Below are 24,014 nucleotides of genomic sequence, written 5' to 3' on the forward strand. Positions count from 1 at the left end.
TTTTATATGGATTCTGGGATATTTATTAATACTCCTCCAACAATGGGTTTGGCATTGAACAGGAGTTATAAACATATGAACAACTCCAATCCAATATATTTCAAAACAAGCAGATTCTTTTTTTAAAAAATAAATTTATTTATTTTTGGCTGCATTGGGTCTTCGTAGCTGAGCGCAGGCTTTCTCTAGTTGCAATGAGCGGGGGCTTCTCTTGTTGCGGAGCACAGGCTTTCGGTGCACGGGCTTCAGTAGTTGCAGCACGCAGGCTCAGTAGTTGTGGCGCACGTGCTTAGCTGTTCCGCGGCATGTGGGATCTTCCCGGACTAGGGCTCGAACCCGTGTCCCCTGCATTGGCAGAACCACTGCGCCACCAGGGAAGCCCAAAACAAGCAGATTCTTGAGAACAGAAACTCTGTCTTTCATAAGTGTCCTTGCCATTAATTGGAGGAGAGGTTGTAAGAATATCCATGAATTCTGGAATTCATGAGCTTTGGAATTCACGGGCGTTCTTAAACCACTAATAAAAGAAAACAGTATAGATGGGCACCCTAAATATAAAAATATAGTAACCACATAATAATTAAAAACAAGGTTCAGTAATGCCCACTAAAATGAATAGAAAACTGTAGCACAAGAATGTAAAAAAACAAATATATTTTATACCCCTACAAACAAAACAAAGGCATCTTTTTGGTTCTGCTGTTTTTATAAAAACTATGTGTGAAACGTGCATGTATGTGTATTCTTATAGAAAACTTGACAAATATAGAAAAGGACAAAGAATATAAAAATCACCTGTCACACCATCAACAAGAATGTCATTCCTTTGACAAGAGCAGAAAAAAATTCAGAGAATCAGAGGTGATCAGCAAAGGTCTTCCCAGCCTCAGGACCTGTTGATGCCAATTTACCAACTACTTTAAAATCCACAGGCTAAACCTTTTTAGGCTCTCAAATATCTCTACTGTTGCCTGACTCCTGGCACCACCGCATATTGTATCAGGCCAATAGTGTTCAATAAACAAGGATACACATAAAGCTATGGTTCCAATCTAAAACTTCTTGTTCCCCAAATATTAGAGCTAGATGGAACCTTAGAAATTCGTTTAGTACTATTCACTTTGCCTGTCCCCATTTATTCAGGAGGAAACAGGCATGGAGAGGTTAAGTGACTTGCCCAAGTGCCATAGTTGAGTAGAACTGAAACCCAATCCTCTAACTGGCAGGCCAGGGTTCCGTCCAAGTGAACACACGGTGACTGAATCTCCCCAGGTGATGTAGCTCCAGTTATTATGTGGTTTGACTCTTAATGAGCCTAAAAGGCAGACCACAGTGGATCTGTACGACCAGATGAAAGCAGCTAGGCAAACTTTCAGCTCCCAATAGGCAACTGCGCTGACTCTAGTGAGACAAGTCACAGAAAGACCATATGGTCAAACGAAGAGTGTGCCCTGGGCCAACTGGTCATTGGAGCAATGTGTGAGCTCCACATTCCATGGAGATGTAAGCCTGGTTAAATCACAAGAGTCATTTCTGGTTGATTGCACTGCCAGGACAGCTCGGAAGGCACAAGTGTCCAAAAGAGACCCCTGAGAATATAAGGATTAAAATAAAGAAAACTCTTGAATCAGACAAATTCCTGCTTGGTCAACAGGCATGTGTCCACAGAGGTCATGCTACTCATGACCAATCCGCTCCCTTCAAGCTCTAATCCAACTCAGTGAACCCTCAGATTCTCATCATCCCCACTTCAAGGCTGTCCTTCACATCTAAAGCTTTTATCTTTGACTAAACGAATCTCTGTTGACTAAAAGAGTTAGCGCAGAAATATTCAAGGTCAGGTTTCAATTCTTTCTGATCAGTCTAGGTCATTCTAGGTCATTTCAGTCATAAGAAGAAGTCTCTTTAGCCTCAGGTGGGCAGAGTACAGTACAGAAGTTCCTTATTTAAGTAGACTTCATTCTCAAATATAAGTGATTAAAGTGAAGATCACTTCCTGCTCTCTTCTTCCCACATTACAACTGTAGTGCAGGCTCAATGTGAAGAGTCAGGTTATGCGTACCAGGTCTCAAGATGCTTGCCTGTGGATGAGCTCTTTCAACTTTGCCAGTTGGTCACTTTTTAGTGCTTCCCGGATGGCCTGGAAAAATCCAAAGTAGTGTTCAAAGTTGTGCATCATAAGCAGGACTCCAGCCAACAGCTCGTTGGTCACCAGCAGATGGTGGATGTACGCACGAGTGTGATTCTTACAGCAGTAACAGCGACACCCTCTCACGAGCGGATCAAAGTCCTCCTGGTACCTGAGAAAGGAAGTTACAATGATATTCTGGAAAGTGAGGAAAACAAGACCTTGACAACCTAGACTAACCTATCCTGCTGGCACATAACCAATAGTAACACAACTGGCAAACGTAGTGCCAGGCACCTGCTAAAGACGGCAATGTGGTCAAAAGTTAACAGAGAGTACAATGGGCGGCCAGGAGACTCAGGAGTCTTCCTCAGATGGATACAACCTGCTAGACTGAGGCTTACCAAGGAGCACCAGAAGAGTCACGTGCTCGCTCCCTCCTGCTGAGCAGGATTAGTCACACTGTGACGGCACACAAAAATGTTAGGAGACACTGTTCTGATGAATGACACTTTTCTCCCACTTGCCACCAGAGCTAATATTAGAAGAGATGATATGACCTTTTACTTGCATAGCTTTTTGCAGTTTACAGAAAACTTTTACATATACTGTCTCATTTAATCTCTGCAGCCACCCATGGAGACAGGCATTTTTCCTGTCACTTTACCAGTGAAGACTGCCAAGGGGTTTAAGAGGGAGGGCTATGGAGCTACAATGCCTGGGGTTGGTTCCTGGCTCACAACTCACTTGGGAGAGTCACTTAACCTCCCTCTGCGTCTGTTTTCTCATCTGAAATGTAATAAGGTAGTAACAGTGCCTACCTAATAGAGTTGTTACAAGAATTAAATAAGCTAATATAGTAAAGGACACTGCTAGGTACATGCTAAGCCCTATATACGTGCTACCTTCTATCAGCTATTAAAAAGAAGTTAAATGACTTGACCAAGGTCACACAGTCACAAGCAAGGCTACAATCTGAACGCCAGATCTCCAGAACTTCTAGTGCTGATGATAAAAATATCGCAGTTTCCAATTATATCTATAATGTAAAGTGAATTTTAGTAGTAACCATTTATATCACCCTAGCTTTTTAAAAATGGAAATGAATCTCCTTGGCTATTTTTCAAGAAGTCAAATGTGATAAACGTCACCATTACAGACCTACAATCAAGAAATCACTATAGAAATAAGAACTAGGAATTTCATATTCATAAATTTTCAAGACTGTAATGTTACTAGATAGACATAAATAAGTCTGAGTCCCTAAAATGTCCCTTTACGTAAGACCAAAAACACCCCAGCATTAAAGTGAGTATACCAAGTTCACAGAAAAACCGCCCACTGGTTCACTGATTATTTCCACTTTTGGCTAAATACAAAGTTATGATATCTTAGTTCAGTCTTTACAGAGGCAAATATTTTATTTAAGATTTATAATCTGTATATAACCAAGATGGCTTAAATTCCTTAAAACTTAAAAATTTTGTTGTAATATTTTATCTTGAAATCCTTATTTTACACTGTTATTATTTAAAGTAATCATAAGGAGTAAAGAACACCAAACAATGGATCTGGTCTAATTTTTCTGACAGCTCTTCTAAAACAACAGTTATCTAGCCTCAGTTTTCTGACAAGACAAAGTACACAAATTCATCTGCAGAAAAAAAGAGTACTGCTGGCACTGAATTGAGAAGGCCCAAACAATATCCAACTATAAATATTTTATGAAGTCATGAACTGAAAAGGGAACAGTTATATAAACTTTCAAAACAGACTGAAATTTAAAAGTCAGAAATCAAAATCCATACTTTAAAAAAGATTCCTTACTTTTTTTCCTTCAGATTAATTTCAAATGATGTCATTTCTTGGTTGCAGCTGGTTGTTTTACTTTTCTTTGTTTGATCCACATATTTTACTTCTTCCTGTGTCCCATTTTGTTGCAATACTAAAGGACAAACCAACAAAAAGTCTTGAATGAAGATCAGATAAAGAGTGGCCATTGGGAGAATTTTATTTTAGTTACTATTTCATGCCCTTTGACCCTGTAATTCCACTCCTCAGAACTTATCTGAAGGAAATAGCACAAGAAGAACAAAGCAATATGTAACAAGATGATCAATGACCTATTATCTATAGTATCAAAACCTGGAGATTCAACTATGTCTAAGTGAATAGTAGTTACAAGTATATATCTTATAATTAAATTGGGACTTGAGTTGTTCCCTTGAACTCTTTGCTGTAAGAAAGAACACTCCTGGAACTGCAAGAGAAACACCAGAAATACTTATCTACTTGCCTCTCTTCAGAGCAGCTGGCTCTTTGCATAGTAACTAGTGTTACTAGAGGGAATTGCTGCCTACATTATGCAACGTACTCCTTTAAAATTTTCACTTTGTAATTGGCAAAAAGCCTCAATTTACTATACACACACGCACACAAATGTGATTCATAATACTTGCATAAAAATGTTCAAACTCAGTTTTCCCAATCATAAAGAAATTGGCTTTCTCTGGCCCAAAAGGAATGTGTTTGTTCCAGAGAATTCAATATCAGGTTCTTTGTAGAGTTTTGCATATTCACGGTACAGAATGACTATCAGTCACCTATGTCCTGGCAGAGATAATTTCACTTGTAAATGAAGTCATGAACATGTATAAAGTGTTTATGGTGTGCCTATCCGTATAAATTACGTTCTAGTCTGTCTAAAAGACAGTAAAATTGACCTTCTCTATATAAGAATTTGATCAACTTGATTTTGTTTCTAGAATTCCATTTAGATTAATGCTTAAGTTGCTTTATAGGAGTGTAACATATTCTGAATGAAATTTTCATCACTTGTGGGGAATAAAATGAACCCTTAAAGAAGTCTCTGGCCCTACTCAAATTTAAGGTTGGCGGTGATAGAGCAAGAGTTCAACGGAGAGCAGGAGGAGAGAAAGGAAAGCACACTCTGAAGGCCAGACGGAAGGCCAGGCACACAACATTCTCCTGAAACACTGTGGAGACACTTCAAGGGACCCCAACCCAAAGTCTGTATCCTGGTTCCTTTTCTACTGCCTGTTAAATGTTAGAATCTGAAACTGATTTTCTTGACTTGTGAATAACTAAACACTAAAAGAAAATGGCAGTGCTTCAAAGCACCATTAGCAGAGGAAAACAGCTTTCACATCTCAGTATGTATAAAAAAACCAAAAAAGCAAAAGTAACACTAGGATCAGAGGGCATGAGACTCCCCGTATATTAATAGCATGGGGTTTGCAAAAAGCAGACAAGAACTCTTTTGTGAAAAAACAAATTAACTTTTACCAAGCAGTTCAAAGGTTTTCTTTTCTTAGATTTTCATCACTATTCACTCTGAATGTTCTTTCTTCAGGTTGTTAATAGAAGAGGTTTTGTTTTTCTTGGTTCTGCTCACTACAAAATCACTTCCTAATATTGACCAGCTATGTGTATAGTATTAAGTGCCTGGTTTTGTGTGCCAACATGCCAGGGCATACAGATAAAAAACAAAGACACAGTTTTATAAAAGGCTGGCTTTATAGTATGCACATATTTCTGGCTTGTAACTCAAGGCAAAAATTGATAGGAAATAGAGAGAATTTAAGGGTAACACAGAGATAAACTTCAAAAGACCTACATGTCTCTTCAGGAATCGGCTGGTAATCAAAGCTGAAAGTCAGGGCACATCCCCGCTCTGTTGCTTGATAAGGGAAAAAACTCTCAAATAAGTCCACTCCTCTTTCAATACACTCAAGCACCTCATCTGGCTGGCTAACACCGCAGATGAGTCTGTGAAAATAATATGAACAGTGACATAAGAACAATGCCAGGAATGAAATCAGAGAGTCTTTCCAGAGGGCATTAACAGTAACAATAATAAAAATCATGGTTAGCGTGGCAGGCAGCAGATAAGGAGGTGTATGGAAAGAACATAGAGCTTTGGAGGCAGAGAGACCTGCACCAGAATCCCGGCTCTGCCATTTATTTACTTGCTGTGTTACTTTGGGAAGGTTTCTTAACCTTTCTGAGTTTTCGTTTTCTCATTTTAAAAACAAGAGCAAGAAGACATACCTCATAGACTGGTTGTAAGGATTAATGATATATTCGCAAAAGCACAAAGTGTAGTTTCTGCCCCAAAGAGAAGCTTAACAAAGGTTAGTTTTCCTTCCCTTCTCATCCCTTCTGAAATAACCTCCGTAGTCTCAGACTGAACTCTGTAGTCTTTCTATCCACTACATAAGATTTTTTTAGTGCAAAGCTGTGTGCTTTATTTCCCCTTCAAATACTCTTCCATGTTTTAACTGTATTTTGCTTATAATTCTTTCTCATAATTGCTTCAAGAAGGACATTTTTATCTACTGTATTCTTCATAGGTTCATTAACAAAGCAATTCTTGCTCTCGGAATTTCAACTCTGCCCATAGGCTCTAAGAATCTACTCAGCTTTCTTTATGCTTCTTTATATTTTCTCCATTAATAAAATGTCTGCATGGTAGAATGAGATGGTATTTCCAGAGGCAATGGGTAATGAATTCTGAGAGTGTTAATAACATTCAACCAGGTTTTGCCACTGAAACAAGATGGGGAAATGCACTAGACTAGGGCTGGCTGGCTGCTATTTTTTATGTTTGTTTTTCTCCTCACAGTCCCTTTTACAAACTGGCAGAGAAAAGCTTATAGACTCCCTGATTTCTAAAAGAAGTCCAAAAAAAGGCTTATGTAATATTAAACAACCAGAACCCTTAAATATATGCTGGTTTTTCTGACTACAGTTTCCTTCAAGTAATGTCATGTTTTAGAACTCCTCTCCAACTGAAGCTGGCGTTTCTACACACTTATAGAAAGAAAAACAATCCCAGCTTTCAAATCCAGTAACAGACATCTGTGAGCACTTAACTCAAAAGAAGTCCAGAAAATGACTAGAAATACTAGTGCTGAATTATCATCTGCACCAGAATGAAATAAGCACAGGAGGGAAGGCAATGAACACAGAGAGCTAGGATAAAACTAGGGCTGGCGGGGGGGCAGCGGGGAATGCTGGCTGGGGTGATGGCAATATCTTGTTCTGGCTGGTGTTTACACAAGCATATATATGAATAAAAATTCATCAGGGTATACATAAGATTCATATACTTAACTGCAAGCTATACCTGGATTTTTTAAAAAGTAGTAAAATTACATATACATATCCAGCAGCCCAAGGGGTATAGAGCAGCACCCCATAATCAAACCTCTTAATATATCTGTAGGAAAAAAGCATGCATATTCATATCAACTGGGATAAAAGACTACAGTTTTTTAAAAAGGAAAAAAGAAAAAATTTGGATAGTCTAATAAGACATTGGCTATACTCAGAAACTTGGGCATGTTTAGCTTTGAATCTTGCAGATCACTCTTCTCTCCAGCACATAATGAATCCTGTGATTGATGGAAAGAACCAACCCCACTAGGGTTGCCAGTGCCCTTGATGTCAAAAAATAATACCAACTCACTACCTGCCTCAAATCTAAGAACTTCGTAAAGGTCCTTATTGACAGAACCCATCTTCATTCCACTAGGTATCCCAGGTCTGTCCTCAACTTTACTTGCTTAAGGCTAGAGTTCCACATGACTTTATATCTGTCCCCAGGCACCAGGTTATAGTGAATAAAGAACAATATTTACAATTGGCAGAAGAATGAGGGGAACCAGTATAACACTTGCCCTCACCTATAATGAGGATCAAATAAACGAATTCACATGGCAGTGTCCTCTGATCTACCTTCTGAAATCAAAGGCAAGACAGCCTTGATGGAAACTTCCTCCACAGCCTGCCTCAGCAGACTCAGCCCAGAAAGAACATAATCAAAACATCAAAAGACACACCCATGTACAGACTGCATACCACACATCTGGCAGCACCCCTGCTCTGCAGCCCACCAGGCTCGGCCTGCACCCTAACTGAACACTAGCCTTGGTTTGTGCTCCGGTAGCTCCGCTGTGACTGATGACAGCAAGTGCAGTCTAGTCTCCAGGGTTGTTGGAGTCCCTTGAAAGCCATCCAGAAGGAAGCCACCTACAGGCCGCTTGGCTGTCTCTCGTGCTGACCTCAGCCTCTCCTCCATCACATCTCCACCTTCAATCACTCCAATGATCATACTTTTCTGGAGGACCTAAGGTAAGAAAGGATTGAACGCTTTTAACTGTTTCCAGTAGTGGAGACCTTATTTAAATGAGCCTTACCGCCTTCCTAAGAACCCTTAAGGCTCCAAGGAACACAATTTGAAAGCCACTCAAAAAGGGAAGAAAAGACTGAAGAGAAGCTGAGGCAATCAATGTAGTTAATCATGCTTTAGCTTAGATTAAATTAAGCACACACCAAGCGGTATAAAAGGAAAAGAACAAAAGCAACAGTTTTAATTTCTATAAATGGCTATCCTGGTCTACCTTAGGTTACTTCTAAATCTCTTAGTTAGAAATAACTTTAGGAACTGCAAAATTGTTTGGATGGGACAACTGACTCTCCATTTGGAAAAAGATAAAACAAAAATTACTACTGTACACCATCCTCAAAAATAAATTCCAGACGGTCCTAAGATCTAAACATAAAAAATATAGTTATACAAGTATTAGAAGAATAGGTTGAATATTTTTATAGTCTTGAGATAAGGAAGGCCTTTCAAAGCAAGCTAAAGCTTACAGAAAAAGGCAGACATATTTGAGTACAAAAACATTAAAAATTCCCTAGTGAAATATACTATCAACAAAGACAAAGAGGAACTTATTCTTTGGAGGAACAGATAAATGTCTACACCATAGGTAAAGCTCCAACAAATCCTCTAAGGAAATGACAACCCCATAGAAATCTAGGCAAATATGTGACTATGAACTTCAGAAAAACAAATGTGAATGCCTCGTACATATCCGGAGAGCTTACTAAACCTCACAAGTAAGGAAATGAAAACTGGAAATAATTCGATACCATTTTTGCCCATCACACCGACAAAAAAGTTAAGACAGAGAGCAACATAGCAGAGGTAAAAGTGTTAGAGAAATGGCACTTATATACCCTGATAACTAGAGAGAATAAAAATTAGTTCAGCCTCTTGGGAGGACAAGTAGATAACATTATCAAAACGTCAATGATGGGCTTCCCTGGTGGCGCAGTGGTTGAGAATCCGCCTGCCGATGCAGGGGACACGGGTTTGTGCCCCGGTCCGGGAGGATCCCACATGCCGCGGAGCGGCTGGGCCCGTGAGCCATGGCCGCTGAGCCTGCGCGTCCGGAGCCTGTGCTCCGCAAAGGGAGAGGCCACAACAGTGAGAGGCCCGCGTACCGCAAAAAAAAAAAAAAAAAAAAAAAAAAAGTCAATGCTTTTATCTTTATATTTCCTAAAATTCCACTTCAAAGACTATCTCCTACAAATATAATCATTCATATGCACAAAGGTTTATTTGTGAAGGATGTTTAGAATAACGAAACAATGGAAACATGCTAAATATCCATCAATAAAGACTTAAGTAAAGTATCAATATAATATGTTCATAGTAGGCTTTCTATATAGCTGTTTTAAAAAGAAAGCAGAACATATATTAACATATACATTGACAGGAAAAGTCTCAAGATACTGTTAAACAAAAACAAGCACATTTTTGAATAGATGATTGTATTCATGTAATAAAAACCACATATAGGCATGCATATATGTAACAGTTATGTGTATGGAACTGTAAAAAATAAGGTTTGCAAGGAAAAACACCAATCGACAGGGGCTCTCTGGTAGAAGAGAGGGATGGGGAGGGAGCCTGGAAGGCTATAAAGAGGGAATTTTGCTTTTTGGTTTAAGCAGGAGGTTCACAATCAGGAACACAATCAGACTACTCCTCCAGAAAGAACACTTCAGCTGCTGTGTGGAGAATGAATGAGGGTGAGGATAGGATGGGGTAGGAGACGACTTTAATCATCCAGGGAAAGACGAAGAAGATCTGGACTAAGGCAGTGGTGGCAGGGTGAAGAGGAGAGAGAGAGAGCACTTGAAACTTCGTCAGGAGGTACAATCAACTCAACCTGACCGATTAGAGCTGCCTGGGGAGAGGATGAAGACAAAAATCTAGGATGACTCCTGGCTCCAATTTCAGAAGTCCGGGGAGATAACGAGAAGAGCAAAGACAGGGAATCCTAAGAAAACAGTGGAGGGTGAGGCAAGATGATTATCCTCTTCGTGCATTCTGGGTTTGAGGTATCAGCCACTGAACATACGGACCGAAAGTCAGGGATATGTATATAAAGTGTGACTGCCCAAGCCTAGACAGAACGGTAGGTGCTTGACACAGTGCTGCTGCTCCCCACGCCTGCTGCCATGGCAGACAGAGCCAGCCAGCAGGCCGCCCTTCAATCCGTTGTACCTGGGAGCAGCTACAAGCACCTTGAGATGAAACTCATTTGCCATCCCTGGCCAGGGAAGGCATGGAGAAGGAAGGAAAGCCGACAACAGAACCTTGAGGAGCTTCAATATTTAAGGGCATTCAGAGTAAGAGGAGCCAGTGAATAAGAGGGGAAGAAACCACAGGAAGAGGAAAAGGTGTGTGCAGGCATACAAAGCAGACAGTTACACGGCCTGCCCCTTTCAGTAACTGGTACGGCCCCATCTGGGAAATGCATTTTCACGCGTGTAAGAAGTATAACCATATAATTTATTGTCTAAAACGGGACACATTTAAAAGTAAAAGGGGGCACTATCAATAATCATGTCAAGACAAGAGCATGAGCATAAGGGGTACAGAGAGGGACCCCTGCATTTGACCAACGCACGGAAATAATGTGAAATGGTCAGGCTGACTTAACACAGAAGAGGGATTTGAGGCTCATCTAATAATCATGCTCCATCACACGCCCTGTCTTCCATCCTTTCTCCTCATCCAAACATTACTTATCCTACAAGGATAATTACTGGCTCAAAACAATTGCTAGCAAACAATGCAGACCCACAGTCATGGCCCCATGCTGGACCCTTATTGCACATACTGAGAGTTCTATTAAGAACGACAAGTAAGCTTCCTCTAATTATTTCATGTATATTAACTTGATAAGCCAAGTTATATTTTTTATTGGTAAACTCAAAATAATGATGTTTTTGAAACTCCGTGTGCTTTTGCCGTAGTAGGGCCCACTTGTTGCTCAGGATTACTCTACATAAATGATCAGACACTGAAAGCTTCTCTTCTGATCGTATCTCCTGTTCTCCCACCTCCTCTGCTCTCTCCTAATGAACCCCTCCTTTTCCAGCTTTATTAACTCTGCTATCAAGATCCTTTATTCACTGCTACAGCGTCATCTTCCCCAGCTCATGAGATGATGAGGTTACTGTGCCTTAAGGAGACAAGAAGGGTGGGGAGGGGCACATTCCAGACTTATTTAGGGAACTGAAACCAAGGTGGAGTGAAAAACTGAATATTACTTGGACATTACAAGGCGTCTTGAAAGACTCAAATCTCTGGGCTGAGGAGCTGGGGGCTGCCACAAAGGGAGACAGAGTATTGAGGGAGAGCCAAAGGAAGAGCAGGTGTGAGGAGGGGAGATACTGAGTTTGGTTATCTCTGCGTTTGAGGTGCATGTGAGGAATACTCTAGTGACAGGACCTAGCAAAGGCCTGTGGTTATGTAATTCTGAAGCTAAGTAAGGTGATCTCCATTACATACACAATTTTAGAATTTTCAGCAATTTAAACTAAGGGGAGCTGCCCAGGGAGGACAAATAGTGAGGGGTGAACAGAGAGCCTAAGACAGAATCCTAAAGAGCAATAAAACAATCAGGAAAAAAATCAGGTGAGACCTAGAGGGGTGGGATAGGGGGGGTGGGAGGGAGGGTGATGCAAGAGGGAAGAGATATGGGAACATATGTATATGTATAACTGATTCACTTTGTTGTAAAGGAGAAACTAACACACTATTGTAAAACAGTTATACTCAAATAAAGATGTTAAAGAAAAAAACTCAGGTGAGAGTAAGAGACCAAGAAATGAGGAGCAGAAAAGAAAAATAAGCAGAAAGGGTGGTATCTTGGAACGTAAATGAGCGAGAGTCTCTAAGAGGAAGGAGTGGTGAGTGGCACAGCTTTACCTCTGACTCTTCCTGTAGCTTCAGACAATTATCCAGGAATAGAAGCGATCGGTCAACAGACTTTCTGGCTCTCTTCATGGAAGTGGCTTCATCACAAGTTGCCTCTCCATCTGAAAGGCACTGGAACCAGTCTGGCTGAAGGGCCTGCTGAATTGCCATGAACTTGGAGGCAGTCATTTCCACTCGTCCTCCAACACCCCACACAGACACTGACTGCCATAGGACAAGACGATGAGGGATTAGGATAGTAACATGCAAAGAAAAAGAAAATAATAAAATGATCAAAGTAATCCTGAACTCAACTCTTCTTTACAGATGGAGAGATGGTGGCAATTCAATATCCTAGACACAGTGGGTAAAGAGGTTTCCTATACTATATTCCAAATTCTCTAAGGACCCGATAGCTCAGAGGGACTCCGATAAAGTCTTTCAATGGCCACACAAGCCAACTTCTGAGTTAGCACTCAGAATTCTATAATTACTTTTCCAGAAGCCCAGTCTTCCATTCTCCGCCACTCCCTGCTGTTCCTGAATACACCACAGACTTTAATTCTTCTGTCTTTGATCACATTGTTCCTTTTGACTGAAATGGCCTTCTCCTACTTCTCTGCCTGGTAAAATACTCTTCAAGACATAAGAGTTCAAATACCATCTACTCTATTGTGTTCCCCAAACATTACAAGGCATAATCAAATGCTCACTCTTATAAGCTCTTTCAGCAATTGGTATTTATTTCTTTCATAGAAAAGATAGCCCTGGGGCTTCCCTGGTGGCGCAGCGGTTAAGAATCCACCTGCCAATGCAGGTGACACGGGTTTGATCCCTGGTCCGGGAAGATCCCACATGCCGCAGAACAACTAAGCCCGTGTGCCACAACTACTGAGCCTGCGCTCTAGAGCCCGCGAGCCACAACTACTAAGCCTACATGCCACAACTACTGAAGCCCGCACACCTACAGCCTATGCTCTGGAACAAGAGAAGCCACTGCAATGAGAAGCCCACGCACCACAACGAAGAGTAGCCCACACTCGCTGCAACTAAAGAAAGCCCATGAGCAGCAACGAAGACCCAACGCAGCCATAAATAAACAAAGAAAAATAGAAAGAAAAAGAAAAGATAGCCTTTATCACACCATTGTATATATGTCTGACTAGAGTATCCGAATTCATGGTTGTACCCCAAACGCACAGTCTGGGGCCTCACACATTGTTAATGTTTAATAAGTATTTATTAGATTGAGTTAGATACAGAAATATGTGCAAAGACATAAATCCCATAGTACATAAGAATCTCTATATGTACCTTTGGTTTCTCCTTTCCCTACAGCATCTCTCTTTTTAGAAGAGATGGACATAAATGTGGGGCCACATATAATCTTTTTATTCTGGCATAAGAACACTGTTTATTTTTTTATTTTTTATTTTTTTAAATTCTACAGCATTTCTATTGATTGATTGATTGGCTGCGTTGGATCTTTGTTGCTGTGCGCGGGCTTTCTCTAGTTGCGGCAAGCGGGGGCCACTCTTCATCGCGGTGCGCAGGCCTCTCACTGTTGCGGCCTCTCTTGTTGCGGAGCACAAGCTCCAGACGCGCAGGCTCAGTAGTTGTGGCTCACGGGCCCAGTTGCTGCGCGGCATGTGGGATCTTCCCAGACCAGGGCTCGAACCCGTGTCCCCTGCACCGGCAGGCAGACTCTCAACCACTGCGCCACCAGGGAAGCCCCAAGAACACTGTTTAAATGAATCCTTTCTCCCTTATAAATGGAATAGACAACCAAGGTCAAAATATTTTCTTTTGAATTCAAATTACAAAATATAAAGAAGTGTAAAACAGAAGACAAATTTAAAATAGTTATCTTAGGTAAGATTAATAGACACTGTTGATATCAATAAAGTGGGTGCAGGAAAAGTAACTGTTTGTAAAGTGGCAATATATACTAAAGCTTTTCCAGAATGCTGTCCTCAGGGACAATGTAATGGGACCATATCTCAGTTTAAAACTTTTAAGGAAGTCCTTTGAATACTGTTTTTCACCAGCTAAAATCTCCAGCTTTTCAAATTCTGTTCTAAAAAGCAGTATTATACTGAGATTCTACTATATATAGTTATACATGTGATAACACTCATCAGCAACGTTCCCCACTATTCCTGAGGTTGTTAAAACTTCAAATAAAATATGGTATCAAAAGACTATTGTTTTCTACCATCATAGCAATTTCTTTTCTTGGCATGTACTTGACCTTTCTCTACTCCCAAATTTTGGGCAACAATGAAAAAGCTGAGGATACAGTCCTTACCTTAACCTCATCCTGGGGCTGCCCCACTCTAACTCCTGTAAACCACATCATCCCACTACAGTCGTAGAAATAAAGAGAAGGCATAAAGGGGTCTGGAATGGTTCAGCATCCCAAGCAGTGAGATCCTTGAATCTGAGAGATCCCATAGGCTGACTTCCTGAGAAAAACCTTCGGCCTTGGAGGACCTTCTGAGAACATACCTTATTTGTTACATAACCAGCTGGGCAAGGGCTGACTGGATCATGCAGGGAGCAGTACAAGAGTGATTCTGGCATGCCTATATAAACATAAAAAAAAAGAACCCTTGAGAGCACTTAGATCAACAGTTACACTGGGTTGTAACAGAGAGCAGCTTCATAATGTGTACTGCTGGATTAAGGAAGTCTAAAACAAAATAAATTGCTCATACTTTATCTTAGAATTGTAGGAGGCCTGTGAACATGAATGAAAAGATTACTTTGAAACCTACTAACCTAAAAGAAGAATTAAATGTAAAGGTTCATGTCTAAAGACAGTGAGTTGCTACAAAGGAAAGGTATAACCTGAAAGTACGATACAATGAAAGTGTTTAATGATATGTTGAGCTTACTTGATTTGCTTTGAAGAATTTAATATCAAGTATGGTCATTCTAGGCACTATCCAAGGGGAACTAGCTACTGGAAAGATGAAATTATACAGTCAACAGGTAATCTTATTAATAATAAATCCAGCCCACACTATGGGTCCCTAGGGGCAGAATTATAGAAAAGCTGTAGGACATTGCAAATGGATCTCATTTTCAGTAAGTTTCATTTACTCAAGATGCCAGTTTCTTAGGTTCTTTAATCAAAAAGATAGTTGTTTAAAAAAAAATTCCAAAAAAAGTTTACTAAGCCATATGTACTTAAATTTCATATGCTGCATTTTCATAAGAAAAAAAATAGAATTTTGCTGAAAAAAGACCAAAAATATAAAGCAAACAAAAATCTCTGCAGTTCTCCACCTTATTGTCTACAATTTCAATTATTACAATTATCTCTAGAAAGCTTATATTAGCTATTTTCACTTAATTATATGCTTGTATACTTTAAAGCTGGTTATTAAAATTGTTCTCAGACCAAGGAAAACGATATTATATAAATTCCTCTACTGAAACACAGGCCCTTGTGACAACCAAGTCATCATGCAGTTTCCCTCAGAAGCAGAGGACTGAATAACCAATGGAAGCAGGATTTTCATTCATTTAAGTGAGTCCTAGATATTGAGAAAAGCTTCAAGAGAAAATGGTCTACAGAAGAATTGGTTCTCTGGCTGTCCCTGCTAAGCTTTTCCTATAAATAAATGGACACATATATCAGCATTCAAAATCCTATTTCTGGAACAGAAGATAATATTAACATATCAGAATATAGCTGAATATAAACTCTTCATCCTCTGCCTTATGTTTTAGGCACAAACATGACCAGCCTGCTTTGGCTCTCAGGTGTGTCCCATGCAGTCCTTCACCTCTAGGTCTTTGCTCTTTGCCTGCAGTGTCTGCTCACACCTGTCTACCACCACCACTGCGCCCACCTCCTGACCTGGCTAACTCCTACTCCTCCTTGACCCAGCTAAGGCGCCCCCTCATCTTCTTTGTCAAGAATCCTTCCTTTATTCTGACCTCCTTCTACATGGACCCAACAACAGGTTATGTGTTCCTTCCTCTGGGCTCTCATGATACATGTATCTACACCTGATCCTGCAAATGTAGTCACCACACTCTACTAGAATTACCTGTTTATCTTTATCCCAACTAGGCTCTGAGTTTCATGAGGGCAGCAATTGTTTCCCACTCATCTTTGAATCCCCAGTTCAAAGGGGTTCCTGGTTCTTAGATACTCATTAAATGCTTATTAAATCAATGAATAAATAAATGTATGAATGAAGGATCAAAGAATAAACAGCATCTCCAACCTCCAAATTAATACACCACAAGGCACACACAAATAACTTGGTTAATTTTTACCTATAAACTTTCCAACTCCTTCTTTATATTCTGCCAAGACTTCATGATGTTCTGCCCTGTAAGCAAAACAGAAAACCATGTAACATAATAATGAATCATTCTACAGATACTCTATGCAACAATGGAAGCCCTCTTCTCACCCAAACAAGCTACGTGACAGTAAATGTAGTCTCAAACAGCCAAGTACACCATTATTCAAGAGTCCCCACTCATTAGGTTGGGTTCATTAGCCAGAGCAAAGCTCTTCAATTTGCAAGTGGTTCTGTGAGAGGAGAAATTGGCAAAGAGAGCAATGGCCTCAGAATATCTAGATTTTCTTCTTTCCCTTGTCCCTTTAAAATCCCTGTTATTAACACAATCTTACAGTTATTTGATCTTATAGCAGATTCTTCAATTAGGGATGAGGTCAGTATGTACATTACACAAAATGATCTCACTCCGTTAGTTGTTTCCCTAGAGTAGAACACGTGCAGAGACAGAGAAAACTTTGAGGCTGGTGCGTGAAGACAGCCCCTAGGTTCCAAGTTTAGCCCTCATAGAGCATTCCAGGCCCTGTCACCCCTGGGAGCAGTGGCAATGAGGGTGGTATGGAAAAGTGAAGCAGCTCTATCATGTAGGTCTGGCCCATGATTCCAGATTAGGGCCAGATGATGCATAATATTTGATACCTCTCTTCTGATTTCATTCTAAAAAACCTACAAATTTTACACGTGAGCAAAAAAGTCTTTCTCTTTACCACACCTTATTAAGGTAACCAAGCTGCTGCCAGGGTTGACATGTGAATGATCAGGTCTCATACTTACAGTGATGACAGTGTAAGCTGAGCCATGGCAGGAACCCCGTGGATTTTATGCAGTGTGTGATGGGTCAGGTGTGGGGCAGAGCCAGTCTTGGTGTACAGAAGGCAGCCTGGAATGTCCATGGTGCAGTCCCCTGTTTTGCCTAGGTTTTTTATTTTTCCTAGGCGACAGCCATTAACCACCTTGGTAAGACTTAGCTTCATCCTAAGGGGTTCCTCTAGGTCCTGATAAGAAAAGTACATTACATTCAGAAGGAGTTCCATGACATCTAAAAGTTAAACATTTTCCCAAGCAAACTACAAAAAAAAAAAAAAAAAAGATGGCATGTTTGTTATTACTTCCAGTCTAGGATTTTTTTTTTTTTTTTTTTGTGGTATGTGGGCCTCTCACTGTTGTAGCCTCTCCTGTTGTGGAGCACAGGCTCCGGACACGCAGCCTCAGCAGCCATGGCTCATGGGCCCAGCCGCTCCGCGGCATGTGGGATCTTCCTGGACCGGGGCACGAACCCATGTCCCCTACATTGGCAGGCGGACTCTCAACCACTGCGCCACCAGGGAAGCCCTAGGATTTTTTTAGATATCAGGAATAGGGGAATGGGAAAAGACACAGAGAGAATAAGACACCTTCCCCAAAGTCCCAGCACAATATAATGACATTAACCACACTTAAATTCAGTCATGGAAATTTTGTCTGAGCTGATGGAAACCAAACAAACAGAAGGACAGGAGTAAAGACTAATCATGGAAAGAGCACTGTGAAGCCAAGGATTGCTCTCAGCCATGAAAATGTGTATAGAGAAAGGTCATACTGCTTAGGAAATACTGATTACTGTTTTGATCCATTTTTTTTCTTTCTCTAATTTGAGAGAATACTAGGCAACATAGCAATTTTTCCTAATATTTAATTAAATGAAAAAAACAGATTCCAAAACAGCATTCTGCTTTTATTAAAACATATGGAAGAACATACATCAAAAGATAAACAGAGGTTATGTCAGAGAGGTGGGATTATTCTCCAACTTTGTTCTTATACGGCGTCCAAATAGAGGTGAGAAACTGTGTGGAGCATCCATGCAATTCATAAGCAATGCTGCATTACTCTTATAATTGGGAAGGAAAAATATTTGATTAACAAAAAAGATATACTTTCTAAATTCCACAGATACACAGGGAAAAAAATCAGAAAACATGGTCAATTACTTTGTTGGATTGTGTTAATTATTATCCAGTGAAGCAAATTCTGGGCCCCACTTCTTTAAATGCCCTGTAAAACTTAGTGACCAGGCATGGCAGATGATTTGCAAAATGTCACTGGATATCCAGCATTTTGAAATACCAGCATCTCTGCAGCAAGTATTGATACCATACCCTCTGGAATTTTTGCCAGTTAGGCTAGGCCCAGTTTTATTAATATATAAATTAATAGAGCTCTCTGAAAGGTGTCGACCTTAGATCCTATCCTCTTAAGCATTATACTAAACCACACACTGAAAGTCAACCATTGTTTAAGATGTTACCAAATAAATAAGCATTATTTATCATTAGTTAAAAAATATTCAGGAATGCAAATATTACTTTTTGGGGAGTTATAAATTTTTATATTGAAATAAAATAGTTAACAGTCTTTTGAATTTTAGAAATAAGAATAACTACTTTCCGTATGGTTCAATAAGTGATTTCATGTTAAACATGAATTATAAAAAATAGTATAAGTATTTGGGGAAAGGCTGGTCAACTTTCTGTGACTCTACCTTCATTATTTCAAGTTATCACAAAGATAAAATGTCTCACTGAAACCCACAGAAATGAAGTGTTAAGAGAAAAAAATTATTATATTTTAACAAAGGTTAATATAAAAGCTATCTTTTTAAAGCCATGCTATTACACATTAAAACTGTTAAAATAAAGTTTATATCAAAAAAAAATAATTAAAGGCTAATGAGAATGTCATATAGAAAATACATGAGAAAATAAGAGTCATTAGTTTATACAATCATATTCCTTTTTTAAAAAAAGGATTTATTTATTATTTATTTATTTATTTAATTTACTTTTGGCTGCATCGGGTCTTAGTTGCGGCACGCAGGATCTTTGTTGAGGCATGCGGGATCTTTCCTTGCGACGCGTGGGCTTCTCTCTAGTTGTGGCTTGAGGGTTTTCTCTAGTTGTGGCTCGCGGGGTTCAGAGCACATGGGCACCCCTCAGGCTCTCTCACTGAGGCTTGCGAGCTCAGTAGTTGTGGTGCGCAGGCTTGTGGGATCTTAGTTCCCTGACTAGGGATCAAACCTGTGTCCCCTGAATTGTAAGGTGGATTCTTTACCACTGGACCACCAGGGAAGTCCCTCATACTCCTTTTACTGATTTATCAAATAATACACATAAACTTCTGGTTTCAAGTGATAAAAATCTTTTAAACTAACAGAGCTTGGAAGCCATTTGTAGCAAAGTTAAAGAATGTATTTTGCAATCTAAGTTAAGTTCTACAGAACTGAAGCGGGGGAAGCATGAAAGTAAGAAATTCACTTCAAAGTTAATGAATCAACCCTATTATTCTGACTATTAGAATCAACAAATATGGAACAATAGGTTTTTGAAACATAAATAAGAACTAATGAAAACTTAATGGACCAAGATTACTAATACTGCAACAACATAGCACTTACTACCCTCACACACATCTGAGAATGGAAGAAACTGCATTGTCCCGCGTGTTTTCAGAAAGGCCTAGAGAGAATTTGCTGGTTCCTCCCCTTACTCCAAAAGTTCTGTCTCATCTGAGCTGCTTAAGTTTTGTAAAGCGTTTAAATGTACCCACAAGTTGTATTTTTAAAATTAAATCCATATAGAAGTAGGAAGAGCCTTCATAGGATAAAACTAGCATGTTTGAAAAATGAAGTTTAGGATTCTAGAATGCTACCAATTTTTATTATCTCTCCCCATCAAACCCTCCTTTCATTTTTCCAGTTTATTAATAAATAACATAAAAGATTGACAATCAAAGCTGCTCACAAGCATGAGATAATGTGCTTTTCCATGTCAAGTTAACTCAATTCCAGGTAAAAACAGCAAACTGCAGTGCTTTAGTAAACTTCTGTTTAACATCCCAGGTAATGTATGATTGCCATCAGACTTTAGAAATGCTGAATATAGTTAAGTCTGACCATTACTACCAGAGATGCCAAACTGAGAGCTCCTCATGGACTTCATCATCCCTTCTGCCATTCCACAATAACAAATCTGAGGCTAAGCAAGATTAATCAGACTTAGTCCAGACCCCAGGTCTCCGCCAAGAGGCCTGAGCTTTTGATCACATCTTTGAAGTGACAGTAATACAATGTCTGTATATGCATATCTCTCCTCTTCCCACTCTTTCCTCAATCGAAGAAATAGCTTCCTTCATTCTTAACCCAAGGTCTGTCATTACAGGTTCGTCGTAGTTCTAGAGGACCTCAGCCACCATGCTCTTAGATGCAGATGGGTCCTCCTGTGATACAATGCACAAAAGTTTAATCTCCATAACTTTAAGGATGAAATTGAAAATCCTTAGCTTAGTTTACTGAACCCACTAGGTCAGCTGGAGAGAAATACCCACTTGGTTCTCTCCACAGTATGGGACTCTGATGCTATGTACTCACATTCTGCTGTTTGGGGTTTCTTAAGAGTCCTACCCTAATCACAGTAAATGGGCACAGCATCAAAGGAAAAAGGGTAAGCAAGGAAAAGTAGACAAATGTGTCTAAAGAAAAGTATTGTAATAGATAAACTGCTACTGGTGATTCTGTGTGTTGTGAGGATGAATGCAAATATTAAATCTGAGGAAAGCATCAGAGAATGTACTTTAGCTGGACATCAACATTTAAAAAATAACATGCAACTCCGTCCAGCTTTGAACCCAGCTTTCCTTTCCTCATTACTGATCAATTTGCAGTGTTTTTATAATTGCACCTTTTTTCTAGGGGCTTGAACACAAAAAGGTTTTATTATGGAGTAATGTAAATATAATATGTACACACATACACATATTCATGTACATATTTTTAAAACATGCTTTTGGAGTGATATAGTCTATTAATCCAAGCAAAGTTCTCAAGAAACAAACTAAAGGTCTCCAAAATATTAACTGGTTTTTATTTGGCTTCGTATCATTACCCTTTTCCCTTTCACTTGTTGTGAGTCTCTTCTAAGATTTCTGGGGTTGTGCTTTTCTCAATATACAAACATCTACATTTTCACTTCCTGGTAAAATCTTTAAAAACCATTAAAAGAGCCATTTGGAAATAATGGTTAATGGAAAAACTCTTAATCACTTTAAGGACAAGTAGATCTATGCTTTTACAAGGGCTAACCAAGATTCCCTACACTTGTGGCAGCACTGTACGTATCTTAATACCTCCATTGCCACATATTTCTCCCCTCCTTCCATTCCCTTAGGAAAAAAGGGATTTTTAAAATGTTTCTTAATGGATTCTCTACAGATTGTCATGGAACGATGACCACAATACACTGAGGGAAAAGAGCAGGCTTAGGTGAACATATTTTTTGCAAAAGAAAAACTGCATATATATATTTATAAATATGCACACACAAACACACTGTACACTGTACATGCATGCAAAAAAAGTATGCAGGACTCCTAAACAATATGGTGCACTGAGCTGACTAAGAAAGACATATAGAAATGATGGACTCTAAAATTCTAGAAACTAGTAATGGAAGATGAGGAGGAAACTATTCAGAGGTACTATTCTAAAATTCTCACACTATTTGGGAGGAGGAGAGAGATCATGAATAATGTTAAACTTTAAGTATGCGCGTTAAAAATTTTTAAGTAAGCATTAAAAGATTACTGAAAATGGATAATTCCCAAACCCGCTGGGGAGGGGCAGGGAAGGATCAAGAAAAATTGGTTAATACTTAAGGGAAAAAAAGAGGAAAAGAGACCAAAAAGCACATCAAAAATAGAAAATACAAAATAAGATGGCAGGAGTAAGTCCAAATATGTCAGTAATCACAATAAAAGTTAAATTAGTGTCACCTATTTAAATAAATAACAGTAGCAACATTTATTGGGTGTTTACTATGTATCAGGTCCTGTTATTCACATGTTAACTCCACTATTATGTACTGTCATGTCAATCTAAGGCAGATGCTATTATTACGGGCATTTTACAGATCAGAAAACTAAGGCTAAAAAAGTGACCATTTACAAAGTGGCAGAGCCACTTAAATAATAGAAGTCTGCCTTTAGAGGCTGTACTCTAATAGGCTGGTAGTCTATTAGAAGTCCCACCTTGTTCATAAACACTTGCAATGTTTACATATTAACTGTAATGTTAAGATATAATGTTACAGTCGTATTTTCCATTTTACTATACTGTTACTACTGTTCTTGTCGTCCTTTATCTCCCTTCTCTGCCTCTATCCATTCTCCAACCTCTACAACCTTTCTGTATATGCACACAAACATTTAAATATACTTGTATGGGAAAGGGTGTTTTTTAATTTAAAAAATGCAAATATACTATACTATAAGCACATCTCTGAAATTTACTTTTCGCCCAGGAATACACAACGGATATTTTTCCTGAAGAGGAGACACAGAATTTAACTTACCCTTTAAAATAACTACTTCATGATATTGCATAGCTTGGACGTAACACAATTTAATCTACCATCACCCTTCTGATGAACATTCAAGTTACAGAACAGGTCCTGTGATTGCTGCAGTAGTCTTGAGGGCACAGCTTCCCTGATCTTTTTGACAAATCTCAAGTCTATTTCAGTTTACGTTTCCTGGCAGAGTACTCTACATACATTGATTTTTTAATGGGTACCACACTCTAATGATTTCGGTACTATAGCTCCCATTTTGCAGATGAGTAAATCGAGGGTCCGACAGTTATTAAACAAGTTGCGTAAGGTCATACAACTACAAAGTAGCTGGGTCTAAATCTCTACCCTGCCTTATGAACCTACATATCCCAGCATGGACTGTCCCCAGGAACACCTAGGCTCAGTCAATAACGATGGATTTAGCTTCACTCCATGGGCCGTCTCCAGGGGCCCCAGACCTCGCGAAGCGCTTAGATCAGGTATTCGAGATCGGCCCAACCCTCCCAAGCATCCTGGGGAGTCTAGAAAAAACTTGCGCACGGAAACTTGACCTTTAAGCAGAGTCCGGTCGAAAGGAGACACTTTTCTTTCTGAGATGCGGTGAGGCTCACACGATTTGGGAGAATCTGGATTTACAGAAGCCAGGATCCACCAGGAGACCCAGAAAAATTAGAGACATGGCGCGAGTACAATCACAATTACCGCAACACAACCAGGAAGCGTCTAGACGCGACGCGACTCTCTCGCAGCAGCCTCCCCTTATGCGTAGCAGCTCCCACACCAACAGGGAAAGGGCGCACTTACCTGCAAACCTCCCAACTTTTTTGGGCTTGAGACCCCTTAAGCTCCTTGCCGTTCGCTACCATGTGTCCAGCTTTCAGAATTCTCGGCTCCCTGAACCACAGCCTCCGAAGCAGAGCCAATCAGGGAGCATTGCGTCATCACCGGGCGCCAGGAAAAGGCAAAGGTAATTGAAAATGAGCTTTGGTGTTTGCAAGGCCGAGGGACTGCTACCATTGCCGTGGGTAACTGAGCACACACGTTCCGCCTGCGCAAAGCCTCCTGGGAGTGGTGGTTCGGCGGCGTCCCACACCTGC

General features: G+C 39.8%; 1 protein-coding gene across 4 annotated transcripts; it reads right to left on the reverse strand.

Annotated features, from left to right (window-relative positions):
- QTRT2 (queuine tRNA-ribosyltransferase accessory subunit 2) lies at positions 1 to 23,958 on the reverse strand. Of its 4 annotated transcripts, XM_067034616.1 has the most exons (10): positions 23,722 to 23,921; positions 17,309 to 17,529; positions 16,506 to 16,561; positions 14,721 to 14,797; positions 12,225 to 12,437; positions 8,080 to 8,279; positions 5,766 to 5,917; positions 3,956 to 4,073; positions 2,063 to 2,300; positions 1 to 517 (listed from the first exon to the last, which is right to left on the reverse strand). In XM_067034616.1, the coding sequence occupies exons 2-9, from the start codon at positions 17,506 to 17,508 to the stop codon at positions 2,069 to 2,071; spliced, it is 1,248 nt and encodes a 415-aa protein (XP_066890717.1). In that variant the 5' UTR covers positions 17,509 to 17,529; positions 23,722 to 23,921; the 3' UTR covers positions 1 to 517; positions 2,063 to 2,068. The 4 variants fall into 4 exon arrangements, with proteins under 4 accessions (XP_066890717.1, XP_066890716.1, XP_066890718.1 ...); XM_067034615.1 differs by having other exon boundaries at positions 1 to 2,300; positions 23,722 to 23,958; XM_067034617.1 differs by lacking the exon at positions 17,309 to 17,529 and having other exon boundaries at positions 1 to 2,300; positions 23,722 to 23,943.
- Positions 23,959 to 24,014: the final 56 nt, after the last annotated feature.

The sequence above is a fragment of the Kogia breviceps genome, chromosome 5, assembly GCF_026419965.1.
Source record: "Kogia breviceps isolate mKogBre1 chromosome 5, mKogBre1 haplotype 1, whole genome shotgun sequence".
NCBI lineage: Eukaryota > Metazoa > Chordata > Mammalia > Artiodactyla > Physeteridae > Kogia > Kogia breviceps.

Bases quoted from the DNA above. Each gene is read 5' to 3' on its own strand.
- QTRT2 (XM_067034615.1), bottom strand. From the start codon at position 17,508: ATGAAGCTAAGTCTTACCAAGGTGGTTAATGGCTGTCGCCTAGGAAAA. The intron at 12,438-14,720 runs GTATGTTCTCAG...GTCCTATGGCAG, and splicing joins CTGGTTATGTAACAAATAAG to TCAGTGTCTGTGTGGGGTGT. The intron at 8,280-12,224 runs GTAAAGCTGTGC...TTCTTACCTTAG, and splicing joins AGCTACAGGAAGAGTCAGAG to GTCCTCCAGAAAAGTATGAT.